The sequence below is a fragment of the Myodes glareolus genome, chromosome 6 (genome assembly GCF_982192425.1).
Source record: "Myodes glareolus chromosome 6, mMyoGla1.1, whole genome shotgun sequence".
In the NCBI taxonomy this organism is placed as follows: domain Eukaryota; kingdom Metazoa; phylum Chordata; class Mammalia; order Rodentia; family Cricetidae; genus Myodes; species Myodes glareolus.
Window position 1 is genome coordinate 6,389,863 of NC_142031.1, and position 15,708 is coordinate 6,405,570.

Below are 15,708 nucleotides of genomic sequence, written 5' to 3' on the forward strand. Positions count from 1 at the left end.
CATGTCTCTTTTGTAGATGTCAGGAAATTTTCCAGTACATCAATATCTCTAAGACTGGGCTGGGGAGATAGCTCAGTTGGTAAAGTGCTTGCCTGGCAAACACAAGAGCCAGAATTTAATTACCTTGTAAAAACCAAGGCACAGTGAAGAATTCTTGAAATCCAGCACCTTGAAAATGGTCTCAGTCAACCTAGCCTACTTGAAGACAAATGAGAAACCCTATTTCAAAAAAACAAAATGAACATTGCCTGAGGTGTGGCACCCAAAGTTGTCCTCTGGCCTCTAAATACGAGCGAACAAATACACAGTCTTCTTCCTCCCTCCCCCTACCCCCATGTTTAAAGGCTGACCCTAGACAGCTACCACTCAGTTCAGGAAGTACTGCTGTGTTTTGGAATAGCTGCAGCTCCTTCCCACATCAGTCATACACTAACTGGGTGTGAAACTGGGTAAAACAAGGAAAAGCAGTAGAAAGCATACCATACTGACATCCTAAATACTAACTATGGCTTAATACTTGCATTAGCAAAGCAAAGAGCAATGTAAGTTCTCATCTCTATAACTTACTATAAAAATGTTCCTTACAACTTGTCGTGAACTCTTACTATGAAATGATTCTGACCAATTCAACTTCCAAACTCCAGTTAAGTCATTTTTCAGAATTTATTACTGTTTTGGAGTATTTTGTATTTTACAGCATTTGTATCATTTAAAAAAGACATTTAATCTAAGAAAGTTTATTTTTAAATTGGGAATGGATCTGAGGGCTTAGCGGTAGAACACCTGCCTGGCACGCAAGAGTCCATGAAGCTCTGGGTTCTATCTGCAGCACCACTGCAGGGACCACAGGTCCAGCAGCCCACTTAGCTAGAGAAGCAGGAGTCACAGCACATGAGGCCCTGGGTGTCCATGCCCACATGTTGCAGTACACTGTACCTGACTGTCCTATCCCAGTTCAATGGCTCACACAAAAATAAAACACTAAAGGTGGGAAAAAAATCTGTTCTACAGGGCCAGGTGAGATGGCTCAGCAGGTACAAGCACTGCCCATGTAAGCCTGGCGAATTAACTTCAATGCCCAGAACCCAAATTGGAAGGAGAGAAACAATTCCCAAAAGCTGTCCCTAATATCTAATGCCTTACTACACACATAAAACAAGTCAAATTCTGATATTAAAATGACTATTAAGCTGGACATGTTTGATTTACTAATAGAAACATTGACACATCTTTAACTCAAGGACTGAAAGTGAACCATGGGCTAGGTGTGGTGGCACATGCTTATAATCAGATAACTTGGCAAGTTGAGACAGGAGGATCACAACTTTGAAACCAGTATGGAGTATAGTGGAACCAGAGAGGGGGTTGCTGGATACACAGCTCAGTCATAGAATGTTTATCTAGAACATACCAGATTCTAGGATTCATCCCCAAAACACACACACACAAAGGTGGAACCAAGTAAAATCATGTCCACTTAGGAACCAGTGCAGTAGTGCTATGGCCAGAGTTCACAGGAAAATGACCAGTGACAGGCAAGCCTGTAAGAGGACTCTTCTCTCCCTACACAGCTGACAACAAACTGCTTTGCTGATCGGCTGGTGTCACCCTGCAAGGCAGATTTCAAGCGAGGCTGCTAGCTGCTCTCCACAAAGTAACGTCAGGGGAACCCCAGCCTTGCACAAAGTGCTTCAAAGCAATTTTGTAGTGCTCCCTGGAAAGACACAGGGGAACTCAGTGCCAGCGCTATCACTCTTATTTGGCAAATGATTTTATTATAAGCTAGTATCATAGTGAATCCATTTTCTTTCCAGGTTTTCTGCTACTATTTAATGGACTGTCAGTACAATTTAGATTTCATCTATTTATACTCATTCAAGCCTGCCTCCTGATTGTACAGCAAATGGAACATATTTCTATTCAACAGAATTAATGACAGTTAATTGTAATCTGCAGTTCCCAATTTTGTAAAAGCAACTGTTTCATAGTTCAAAAAAATCAAACTACAAAATTTCCCAGACCAATTATTCTTTTATACTTTTAAAAATGATTTATTTTTAAAATGATTCATTTATTTTTATGTGCATTAATGTTTTGCTTGCATATATTTCTGTGTGAGAGTGTCAGATCCCTGGAGCTGCAGTTAGACAGCTGCAAGCTAACATGTGGGTGCTGGAAATTGAACCTGGGTCCTCTGAAAGAGCAGTTAATGCTCTTAACCACTTAGTCATCACTCCTGCCCCTCTTCTGTACTTTTTAAGCACCTACACTGTGGTTCCTTATACAATAAATAAACAAAATATTCCATTCCATTTAATATTTGCCTCTAACACTCCACAACCTTAAATTAACTATAAATCAAAGGCATGGAAATAGAAATCTTGCTGTCAGAACACACAAACAGACATTATCATTACACTGTATCAAGCTAGCAAAATTGAAAGTGAAATTTTTCTGCCTATCCTTTTGTCTGCTACTGGGTAATTTTCTTATACATTTCAATTAATCACATGCCAAGATTAGATGAAATTCATTAGAAGTGGAGTATGTCATAGATTTAGACATAAACAAAACACTTGGCTCAGATAACCACAAGTGCCCTTTCTTTCTTGTTTTCTTTCTTTTCCATTTCTTTGGCTTTTCGAGATAGGGTTTCTCTGTGTAACAGCCCTAGATTTCCTAGAACTCACTCTGTAGACCAGGCTGGCCTCTAACTCACAAAAATCCTCCTGCCTCTGCCTCCGAATACTGCGAATTAAAGGCATACACCACCACCACCCAGCTCAAGGCCCTTTCTTGAATGATTGGTCTTTCTCCTAAGCATCCTCATATCTGTGTGAAAGACATGTATCAGATCAACATCCACGATTTGCTGCCCACATGCATCAGAGAACGATGAAGTGTAGTTCACAAAAAAGCAGAGGCATGGTGGCAGACACTTTCAACCCCAGTACCCAAGAGGCAGAGGCAGAGGCAGACAGATCTCTGTGAGACTGAGACTGGACTACAGAGAAAGTTTCTATCAGTCAGGGTCATGTTCAAAGAAACCGTCTCTCAAAAAGAAAGAAAAAGAAAAAAAAAACAGGAACAAAATAAAAGCACAGATGTTTACACTGGGCTGGCTGGAATCTCAGCTGCTGCACCATCAGCCCTGCCCTGCTAGACCAGTGCTCCTGCTGTTGCTCCCAACAGAGGTGTCTGTCCTTCCTACCACACAAGCCTGACCAAATTCCAGCATCCAAGACTACAATCTGCTTCTACCCACCTTCAGGCTGTGACAGTTTGTTGAAAGCCCATTGCTAACATGATGCTTTATTAAAACAACTGAATTTCTCCCCCAGAAAATGTGGGTGGAAAGTAAGAATTTTGCCTATCTTTATATCCTCCTCTATCATACTTCTTAAAAACAAAACCTTTTAAACATCACACACAAAGACTGTAGGTACTCTTATTTTATGATCTGATTATAAAGGTGCTATTGATAGCCCAGCCGACGCTGAAATCATTCTCTAAAGCCCACTACACTTGCACTGGACTTCCACTTTAATCATTTGCTGTAATTTATATTAAGTTCTAAGAGCAATGACGTCTGTCCCCCAACTCTAAACCTCTCTCTTGTTCCCTTACAGCAATGCTGTTTCCACCTATAGTTGTTGTGTGGTTTTGTTATTTCTGTTTTTCTTTCTGAGCCAAGTACTATACACAGGCATTTAAGAGTAGTTTAAAAACTAGTCATTTTTACATAACTGAACAAATACTGAGACCTCAGGCTTCCAAAGAGTATCTTCAGCCCACCATACATTTCAAGTATTCTGAAGTATATGAAGAAAATATTACACATAAATAACTTTCATTCTCAGTCTCCTTGGGATGTCACATGCAGTAACATAGTTCTGTAACATACACAACATACTCAAGCTAAACTATAAGACAGCAGGCGCTATCTTATATGCTAATCTGTTATCTACATGACACTTTAATAATCTAAATTAGCGGTGCTGGAGAGATGGCTCAAGTGGTTAAGAGCACTGGCTGCTCTTCCAGGGGTCCTGAGTTCAATTCCCAGCAACCACATGGTGGCTTAGAACCACCTTTAATGAGATCTGGTGCCCACTTCTGGCTTGCAGTCGTATACATGCAGAAAGAACATTGTATGTGGAATAAATAAATGAATCTTCACAAAAAATATAAATTAGCAGAGATTTGAGAAAAGTCAAAGTAATGAAATATCTAAATGCTCTTGAATCCTAAGAGATTAGAGATTTCATTTACTGTTTGAGCCACTGAATGTTCTTGCAGCCTCCTCTCCCTGCCAAAACTATATTCAAAACTCTTCAATGAAGGCGTGCAGCTGCTCTGGGTCAATACGACACTTAATGAGAGTGTTGCTTTGGCATGTTCTTTTTGTAATCTGAACCTCAGAAAAGCCATGTTTTGAACATCTGCTAAAACTGAATAAATCTGAATTAAGAGAAAAATTTAAGATGTCTCCATTTTAAACAAAGCTTTAAAGCAGGTAACAGGCAAGTCTTATCAAGATCACATTTTTAGGGATGGAGAGATGGCTCAGCGGTTAAGAGCATTGCCTGCTCTTCCAAAAGTCATGAGTTCAATTCCCAGCAACCACATGGTGGCTCACAACCATCTGTAATAAAGTCTGGTACTCTCTTCTGGCCTGCAGGCATACACACAAATAGAGTATTGTATATATAATAAATAAATATTTTTTAAAAAAGATTAAACTATTAAAGCCCTGAACACTTGTGCTGCCTCACACCTCTAATACCAATACTCAAGGCAGAGGCAGAAGAATTACTGTGAGTTCAAGGCTAACCTATACTATCTAGTGAATTTCAGGCTGGCCTGGAGTACAGTGAGGCCCTGCCCCCCAAAAATGGGGGGGAGTAAACATTAAGAGCTGGAGAGATGGCTCAGTGCTGTGGAATATTCCTTCTGTATGTTGTGCTGCTCACATTGTTAATAAAAATCTGACTGGCCAATAGCAAGACAGGATTTTCAGAGCAGAGGCCACTGGGAAGAAGAAGGGCAAAATCAAGGGATCATGAGAAGATGCAAAAGAAGCAAGTGATGAACATGCTGAGCTAAAAAAGGGTTCTACCAAGAGGCAGAGTGTAGATAAAAAATATAGGTTAAGTTGTAAGAGCTATTTAGTTACAAGCCTAAGCTTCCGGGAAAGGATTTAAAATTAATACTAAGTCTCTGTGTGGTTACTGGGAAGCCTGCAGTCCTGATGAAAAAGTCCACCTACAGCTCAGTGGTTGAGAGCACTGCCTGCTCTTCCAGAAGACCCAGGTTCAATTCCCAGCACCCACGTGGCATCTCACAACTGTAACTCCTGTTCCAGGGGATCCAACACCCCCACACCGACATAGTTGCAGGCAAAACACCAATGTACATAAAATACAATGAAAGTAAACATTAAAACTGAATATAAGAAGTCAGTTACAAACAGAATCATAAACTTGAGAACAATTACACTCTTCCTGTAAGGGCTGAAAAATGGGATGAATAAAAACAGAAATGTAGCTCAGCTGGTAGAGTGCCTGCCTCCCGGGCATAAAGATGAGTATGATCCCCAGCACCACATAAAACCTAACGTGGTGGGACATGCCAGTAATCCCAGCATTCAGGACGCAGAGGAGGCTCAGAAGTTCAGTCGTCCTCAGCCTCAGAAAGAGTTCAAAGGCCAGCCTGGGCTACATGAAACTGTCTCAGAAAAAAGAAAAAGAAATTAAAGTGTTTTCCTTGATAAGTTTACAATTTAATATAGGAACCAGAAATGGGGGGAAACTGGTTACGTCCTAGAAATTCAGCCATTCTTGTTTTCAGACTCTGCAGCAGACTGCTACTGAACCCCGAAGCTCATTCTTCTCTTCCCTCAATAACAGGGATGTGGTGCTTAGCTGGGTATAGGGCCCTTCCCAGTCCCCACATAGCTGGGTTGCTCATAAGGCTAAGCTCAGGCCACAGACTATAAACTGACCTATATACTGTAATAATTACTGGGAACAGAGTCTTGGAAAGGGAAGTCTGCTCTTCTATCCTTCCAAGGAGCTTAAAAGTCAATATATAAGAGGGAATCTCAGATGCCAAAGAGAACCGCAGTCACACAGTGGAGTAACTAAAGACACAACTAACTGACAACTCCTGAGAGAAAATCCAGCCTCTTCAGTGCTTTACTCAAATATTTTAAAATTGCTATTAAGTAGGACATAATGTTTAAATTACAGTAATGAACAGCAACTAGAACACTGGTTTTGGGAAAACATCCTCAACTTTTTGAGTTTAAGAGAAATCTAGAAACATATGATTCTCCTAGAAAGGACATTTGAAATACAAATACACACACACACACACACACACACACACACACACACACACACACACACATACTGGCCGGGCGGTAGTGCATGCCTTTAACACCAGCACTCAAGAGGCAGAGGCAGGTGGATCTCTGAGAGTTCAAGGTCAGCCTGGTCTACAGAGAGAGTTCCAGGACTGGCTCCATAGCCATAGCTACTGATGAGAAACCCTGTCTTGAAAAATCAAAATAGGGAAAGGGGGTGGGGGAGTAGTCAAATGGAAAAAAGTTCAAATTGACTATATTCCAGCTACTCAGGAACTGAAGGGAAGGCCTGGGTACTATAATGAACTAGGATTCCTCTCTGTATGCTGTGAATATGTTTTATTGCCATTGGTTAATAAAGAAGCTGCTTTGGTCTATTGCAGGGCAGAATCAAGCTAACTGGGAAATCCAAGCAGAGATAGAGGAAGAAAGAAAGCAGAGTCAGAGAGATGCCATGGAGCTGCCAATGGAAGAGGCCAGAACCTTACCAGTAAGCCACACTTACTTACCAGTAAGATTAATAGAAATGGGCTAATATAAGATGCAAGAACTATCTAGGAATATGCCTGAACCATCAGTCTAACAATGGTGTAATTGATAACAATGGTGTAATTAATGCAGTCTCTGCTCACACTATAGGAATACCTCTCTCCTAAAATTAAAATAAAATTGCAATCAGAATTTTAATGAAAGAAAAATCAAATATGGTGGCTCAAAGGCTGATAGGGAAGGGTTACCATGAGCTTAAGCCCATTCAGGACTACAGAATAAGACCCTGACTCAAAACTGAAAATAAAATAAAATGCAAAAAAAACCTTGTGTATTGAGTTGCTTATCATAATGCAAGAAAACAGTTGTATAATACACATACTTTCTAGTTGATTCATTAAGAAATTTTACTAGGGCCAAGCAGTGGTGTTTGTACACCTTTAACCCTAGCACTTGGGAGGCAGAGGCAGGCAGGTCTTTTTGAGTTTGAAGCCAGCCTGGTCTACAAAGTGAGTTCCAAGACAGGCTCCAAAGCTACAGCGAAACCTTGTCTCAGAAAACTACATCAAAAAAAAAGAAAAGGAAAGAGAGAGACAGAGACAGAGACAGAGAGAGAGAGAGAGAAAGGACAAGACATTTTACTAGCTGTTATTTCCTTAAGAACACCCATAATTTCAAAGTAACAGTGAATGTCAACATCACTTTGGGCATGTCCCCTACGATGTAACATGAGAGCATTGGTTTGTGCTAATGTCCCCATGGCTTACTGTTTGTCATCAAAATTAAAGCACTAAGTGACTGTCATGAGAAATGTAACGAATGAATGAAAATAATGGCACATTTTTCTCCTACCCAGGTTTGATCCCTTGCCATCTATTCAGTCTCTTTGGTTAGCAACATGTAAGGTTATAATCCCCAGCAACAATAGCAGATGAAGCCTAAAACAAGCTGTGTTTGGCTTATTGAGTCAAGGCCTGCCTGGGCGACAGAGTGAGACACTCTTTAAAAATCAAACGCACATTAGGAAACTGCAGCCAGACACTTTTACATGTGCACACCATGGGAAGTAACCACACAACAATGTTAATAGTAGCTTCAATTTTAAACTTATGCTTATCTGAATTTTCCAGTTTTCTTTATTGAAAATGTACTGTTTGTTCACTGCAAAGGAACCAGGCAGGGAAATAATCAGAAGAGACAGAAAGCAAGCAAACCAACCAAACAAATGAAAGCAAACGTGCAACCAAAGAAAACCAGCTGCGGTGACCTCAGGGAAGGAACATCAAAAAGGAGCTGTCTAACCACCACAGAGAACTGGGTAAACAACACTGGTGAGGGAGCCAGAACCCAAATCTTCACAACTCAGAACACAACAGCTCAGAGTAAACAGACAAACTCATAAAGAAGCTGATGGGGGTCTACAAATTAGACTTGTTCTGTCTGGTCCTATCCCAAATGCTAAGATTAATTTTTAAAAAGATTAAACACTTCAAGTCACCAAATATCTTTATTTTTTCGTATAGCTGCTGCCAGCATTAAAATCACTCATTTGTAGTCACAAAAGACAGCCTGATTTTGGTTTTCCAGCCAGAAACCAGCTCTCCACTGTGAAGTCAAAACGGAAGGCACAAATTTCCATGAAGATTAAAGCATAATTTCCAAGTCTTGACATGACAGAATGACTCTCGGATGAAAAATTCTAAACGGTAAACATGTTTTTGTACTACAGACCACTGATTATGTAAAATACTGGGAATACCTTTTTTCAATTGGCATATCCCTTCCATAAAAAAAAGAGAAGAATTATAATTATATACAGCAGTACTAACATCCCCATGGTCAACATGGGAACTCTGTAGTACACTAATGCCTACAATCCCAGCACGCTGGGATAAAGGGTCATATAAAATCTGAAATCAAACACCATGTAGTAATGGCTGTAAGCCTGAGAGCTAGCAGGTACCTGTAGCATTACTAAACAAAACACAAATTAAAATTTTAATGTTAAAAATTGAAAATTATAAAAAGCAATATACTTTAAATTTGTGTTATATACTCAATTTCCTCATAATAAGCCATGATTAACACCACCATCCTCCCTTTTATCTTTTAAACTTCATCAGTCTCAGTTAATCTAGTGAAACACTAACACTCCATCTGAAAACACGAACGTCTGCCCCGCACACAGAACCATACCCGCAGCAGGCTCCAGCACACACAGAAAAGTGTGCACACGCCTTGGGCACTCTGCCTACTGAGCCAGCTACCATACTGCATTACTAAAAAGTTAATCCTTGAAATGGCGAGTAAATAGAGAAATGTGGAGATTTAAGGGGAATTTAAATGTAGGGTGAAATGAACAGTTATGGAAGATCTATCATATATAACCTATATTATGCTAATTAGATTGGGAATATTTTCAATTATGAAATGATAAAGATACAAAGAGTAGGTTTTTAATACACATGAAATGATATACTTAGTGAAGTGACTTCAGATGTCTAATAATTTTCATGTATTTAAAACTCACTCAGAAGAGACAAGTAACTAACTTAATTTCAATGGTCTTTTGATAGTAAAACTGTCTACTAAAAAAAATTATTAATTTCTTAAAAATTCACTAGAAAATTTATATTAAAATGTAGAAAAGAAGTAGAAATAGCCTTTTTAAAAAAAATGTTTCCAGCACTTAGGATATTTAAGTATCTACAAGGTAAAATTTATTCACAAAAGCATTTGCTATGGAATATTTAAATCCTCAAAAAAAAATAAAACATTATCCATGTACATTTTAAGAAACTCAACAAACATAATAAACACACTATTCCAGATAGCATTTTTAATTTTGTAAAGTCTAATTTTCTCAGCTGGTAGAGCTGTCAGAATAAATAGAAGACAGTATCTGGAAAGAAGACAAACACATGGGTCAATACCAAATTCAAGCCAATCTCCATCAAGAGCAGAGCCAAATTCCAGCATTTCAATTTAAATTACATATTCAACTCAAATACTATGCCACTCCAAATCAAAACTGTTTCCTATGAAAAAGATTTTTTTTCCCCTACAAAACTGAGAGTGTATGAGAGATTAAACAAGTCTTCCAGCAATTTCCTCAGCTACCACAAAGCAGGGTATAAATGTATGATTACAATAAAGGGAGCATTTAACAATTAACTGAGCCAGCAAAAGCTGAACCTCTGGAGCTTAGGAGTTCAAACAGTTGTTCACTAAGCAAAGGGGCAAAGGATTATACATAACTTCAGGAGATCTCAGTCCAATTACACTCTAGGCAAATTCAACCTCGTTCTGCTACAATTGGATGCTGTCTGTCACAGACCAGGCGCAGTACCTGTAGGGCCTATCTGCTTTTCCTAAACTCTTTTTATATTATAGTTCACTTCAAATCCCCAGCAAGGACATTGGAGCAATGGCTCGCTGCTCTTGCAGAGGACTCCCAGGTTTGCTCCTAGCACTCACTTGACAGCTCACAGCTATCTATAGCTCCAATTCCAGGTGATCTGACTTCCTTTTATGGTCTCTCTGGGCACTACACTCACCTAGTACAAGTACATATATGCAGGTAAAACACTCATACCCAGAAAATTAAAAGTAAACATAAAACTTTAAAAAAACAAAACCAAGTTTCAAGACAGGAAATGATACCTTTCTGCCCTCTTTTAAAAAAAAAAAAAAAAGATTCATCTCTGTCGCTTTCCCCCTTAAACACTGGAAATTCCAGCATGCTGCAGGTGGAGTCCAGTCATTACAAGCTTGAAGGGAGCCTAGTGAGCCTAGGCCATATGGGGATGGGGTCCATTTTGTTCTGCTTTGGCTCAGCTGAAATCCTACTCAGCTCCATGCAAATAACAAACACACTGAGATGCTGATCCTTTTTGGCTCTCAAGATAAATTCATTTACTACTAAAACATTAACTGAAGAAAGGATGGGAAATACAGGCTCAGATCAGTGATTCTTAAAACTTAATACGAATTTAAATCACCTAAAAATTTCATCAAATAAACTGACACTGATTCAGTCCTCAGTTTGGGGACCTCAAGACCAGCACTTTTTAAGAACTGAGCAACTGAGAAGAGGCAGTCACTTGACTCAGTGATCTTTCCTTTATGAAATCAAAAGGACAGCTAGTTTCAAATTTTCCGACATTTCTCCTTCTAATTCTAATAACTTTAAATGGCAGTTTTTCTTATTTCATTTACCGTCATAGATAAAAGTCATCATTTTTATCTGATGAATATTCTTTTACATAAGCAAGACACAGACTTAGATCCTGACAAGTTCTAAGCGACACCGGATCCCCTTCTGAGTAGAGAACTGGCTCTTGGGGCCAGGGACACAGCAGCCTCTCCTCAAAGAACCACTGCAGGACTCACTCTTATGCTGGTTGGTTGTCTTGAGACAAGGTCTGACTATGTAGCCCTGGCTAAACTGGAACTCACAGAGATTCTCCAGCCTGTGTTTCCCAAGTGTTGGGATTAAAGGAGTGTGCCACCACCACCTGGCTACAGGGCTCTAACCTTATACCACTTGAGATATACCTAAATTCAGATTTTTCCACTATTACAATCAATTTAAAGATCTGTCCAAAACTACCAATCCCTGAAGACCTCTCTTGTAACATTCTCTAAAGGTCCTAAATGTCTGAGAGTCAACTAAGAAGCCAGACACTATGCCTATATTTCCAATGCTCGGGAAATGAAGACAAGAGGATGAAAAATCATTCTTAGCCACACAGAAATGATTCAAAGTCAGGCTGGACCACATAAGACTGTATTCAAAAATAAGAAAGGAGAAAAGGACAGACATGTATAGCACATGCCCCACAACCCAACTGCTCAAGAGATTGAAGCAGGATAGTCACAAATTCAAGTCTTGCTGAGGGACTCAGTAGAGACTGGATTTGAAACTACACTTTTAAATAGAAGATCAGACTGTAGCTCAGTGGTAGAGTAAAAGACCCCAAGTTCAATACCCTCTACAAAGACAACACAGAACAGACACAGAAACATCAAGACACCGGGAAGAAAAGGCAGGGGCAGGAGCCCCGTGTGTGTGTGTGTGTGTGTGTGTGTGTGTGTGTGTGTGTGTGTGTGTGTGTGTGTGGTGTGTGAGAGAGAGAGTAAGAGAGAGAGGTGTGAATGTCCATTTTGGAATCTAGTCATAGAAAACTACTCTTGACTTTTCAATTTTTAAAACGAACCTGAAGAATGGTCAATATTTAACAAACTCCAACTCACAAGTTATTTGGGAAAGGCAGCCAAGTCATTTAGCTTTAAATATTAGCTTCCAGACCACTCAACAGGAAGCACTAAGCAGATGAAAGGCAGGCACTTTACCAAAGGGTGCCCAGTAGAGCGCAAATCTCCAAATCATTTGGGTACTCGAGTCAGCTCTGTACCTTAACTAATTCTGCATCTGTGACTCCAACTACAAATCAAAAATAACTAAAAACAGTGTATGGTGGTCCAGCACACCTTTAATCCCAGCACTTGGGAGGGCAGAGGCAGGTGAATCTCTGAGTTGGAGGCCAGTCTGGTCTATAGATCAAATTCCAGGACACCCAGGGCTACACAGAGAAGCTGTCTCGAGAAAAAAAAAAAAAGAAAGAAAGAAAAAAGAAAATCACTAGAGAAAAAGAACTGTGTTAGTCATTATACATTGACAGCACAAAGACAGAACAGCGTTTCTATAACACTAAGAATCTGGAGTGATCAACCAATAACTGCAGAGTATGAGATGGTATGCACAGGTCACATGCGACGCTACAGATTTTTATACAAGAGACTGGAGGGTCTGGGGATACAGATCAGCAGTAGAACGCTTGCTTAGCATGTGTGAGACCTTGTGCCCAATCTTCAGCATTGTGCAAAAAAGAAAAGGACAGGTGACCTGAGCATCCACAGATGCAGGCACTTGTGGGAGGGGTATAAACAACAGCTGCCAAAGTACTTTAGAAGAACCAGCCATTTTGTAAAGGAGCCTGAACAATCTTCTCCCACATTTCTTTGAGAGTATCAAGGAGAACTTTCCATCAAGCTGTAAAGATGGCCACCATTTGACAAACACATTTCCTCAACGTTAGCATCCTTAGGGAGGTGGCAGCAGGCAGCACAGACTGTCACAGTCCATCAATAGCAGAGACAGAGGAGCTGTTCAATGTCAAAGAGGTTTTCTTGGCTGTAGGACTTCGCAGAGTTAACTAATTACCCACCTCTCAAGAGATGACAGTCTGAGCAGCATTTCCCATTAGCACCTGACTCCTAACATACTGGAATGTCCCTAGTGACACAAAAGGGAGATTCCATATTATGTGTGACGAGCAGGGCTGGCATCTGACACTGGACAATGCAGCTGGCAATGACTCCAACACTGCATTCCCATCACCACACTACACTGTTGTTTCCAGAGATGGAGAACAATACAAGTTCTATCTGTGAGCTATAATCAACTCTAACAACACATGTTAATGCTTTCTCATAATTTACAATGACATGGGCGGCCTAGCACTAGGAGGCACATCTGTAGTCCCCGCTTCCAGGAGAAGACAAGAAATCACAGGTTTAAGACTACTGGGCTGGCGACAGAGAGCTTTCCAAGTCAACCTATGCTTACCAGACCTTGTATCTTAAAGAAAAACCACACCAAAGCAAAAAGACAGCAAGAAAACACACACAGAGACGCACACCCCACCCTAAGTTAAAGAGGCCCTCAGTGAGCAAAATGGTAATGGTCTGGAAGATTCAGCAATGAGACATCCCTGTGGTCCAGTATTGAATCTGAATCAAAGAGAAGCATGCACAACACTGGAACCTGCATGGGACAAATGCTCCTGGCAGAACTTCAAGTCCTCTAAGTGCCCCATCATGAACAATTTCATATTGTACACCCCTCTACTAAACTGTCAACCAAGGAAAGTATAGCGCATAGAGTATAGTTGCAAACATGAGTTTGTCTAATACTAATTATTTTTGAAAAACCCCAAACCAACTCCTACATGGCTCCCCAAAATGTGGAACTTTATTATTTTTTAAATACTTAAATATTTATCTATCTATCTATTTATTTATTGTGCATGCAATATTCTGTTTATATGTATGTCTGCTGGCCAGAAGAGGGCACCAGACCTCACTACAGATGGTTGTGAGCCACCATGTGGTTGCTAGGAATTGAACTCAGGATCTTTGGAAGAGCAGGCAATGCTCTTAACCACTGAGCCATCTCTCCAGCCCAATGTGGAACTTTATACAAATGAATTCAGAAACTCAGTTCTTCTCAGTGAAATGACTGTGCTAGGTTAATGACATAGTGTATCCTTTAGTCCCAGTGTTGGAAAAACTTCAAACTGGGTAAGATTCCAATATATTGATTATGCCTCCCATGAAATTCTTGTCATGGATTAGCAGCGCAAATAATTCGAATAAAATGATCAATGATAGTTTTATTCACTTCTGTAAGAAGGGGCAGGGGTGCCTCTCTAGTTGGTTGGTAGGTTTCTCAAAAGACCAGTCAAATTCATGGTGATTCACTCAATGAATGCTGGTATCTGTGGATTCTGCATTTCTTCAAAGCCTCTCATCTCCACACTGGGTCTGGTTCCCTCATACCCTTCAATGCACTGACGACAAGATAACATCCACTGCAAGGAATACCAAACACGTGAAATTCATTGCTGTCACTGACTGGTTAGGTCACTCACTGCCTTGGTAAAGGTTTATCTGGGAGTGAGAAATCTTGCTCTGAAGGCCACTTAAAAAATCTTTTTCCAGCCGGGCAGTGGTAGAGCATGCCGTTAGTGGTAGAGCATGCCACTTGGGAGGCAGAGATTTGAAAGTAGCTGTTTTACAGTGAGTTACGGGACAGCCAGGCTAAGTAGTGAGACCCTGTCTCAAAAACCAAAAAACCAAAAACCTCTCCAGTTGCTGGTCAATTCTACTTCAACACAGATATCCTGTTCCCCAGAATCATAAGGTTTACCTGTCTCTGCTATGCATGTATTCCTTCTGCCAGCCTAATTTATAGCTGAAGATGAATAAAAAACAAAACAAAAAAAACTGAGTGAACCAGCAAACATCACGAGGAAGCAAGGTCATCCAGAAACACACAATCAGACAGGGCCAGGAACACACAAGCACAAAGCTGGCAAACAGACTCCAAAAGCTCCATGCTCACTGACTTTGCTACCTCAGCTACTGTCTACTCTTCTGGACTCCAGGTCTTCTTAGACAATAAAGGAGGCCGAGATCATTACTCTCCCCAGCCCTGTGCAGACGTCCATGCTCTCTTACCTCCTGGTCTGTAGACGACATCATCCTCGGTGATGTAAGATGTTATCTCCCCAGTGTCTGTCCTTTCATACCGGGACTTTTTCTTGGGTGGTTTCTTCTTGTTCTTCTTCGTGGACTCCTCCGTGGTGGCACTGTTGTCATTGTCTTCATCCTCGCTGTGATCACTCTCAGCATAGTTTTTGGCTCCTCCTTCCAAAGTACAGCTCCTTCGAGGCCTGGCATTCTCACTCTCTCTTGCTTTGTCTCTTTTCTCTCTCTCTCGGTCCCGATCCCGGTCCCGATCCTTCTCTTTGTCTTTGTCTTTGTCTTTGTCAGCTGTCATGATTCGCCACGTGCCTTCTTCTGTCCTCTCACGGCTAGGCCTCCGTGAAAGGTAGACAGTAAGCCTGGGCTTCAGTCTTCTGAATTTCTCACTCAATTCCAGGGAAAATCCAACCACTCCAACAACCCCAACGGTTCAAAAATGCTAGGAGAGAGAAAAGAAAGGGAGGGTGTCAAATTGGTTTTTCTTTGAAGCTCAAATGCTTAGCTTTTTATTTCTTTCCTCT

General features: G+C 40.5%; 1 protein-coding gene across 8 annotated transcripts in view; it reads right to left on the bottom strand.

Moving 5' to 3' along the window:
• Positions 1-15,708, bottom strand: part of Rere (arginine-glutamic acid dipeptide repeats) — a 353,454-nt gene that overhangs the window by 214,220 nt on the left and 123,526 nt on the right. For all 8 annotated transcript variants that reach the window (XM_085690231.2, XM_085690238.2, XM_085690234.2 and 5 more), the window contains exon 2: positions 15,161-15,626. In XM_085690231.2, coding sequence (XP_085546357.1) covers positions 15,161-15,482 — 322 coding nt within the window. In that variant the 5' untranslated portion in view covers positions 15,483-15,626. The remainder of the gene's footprint in view (positions 1-15,160; positions 15,627-15,708) is intronic.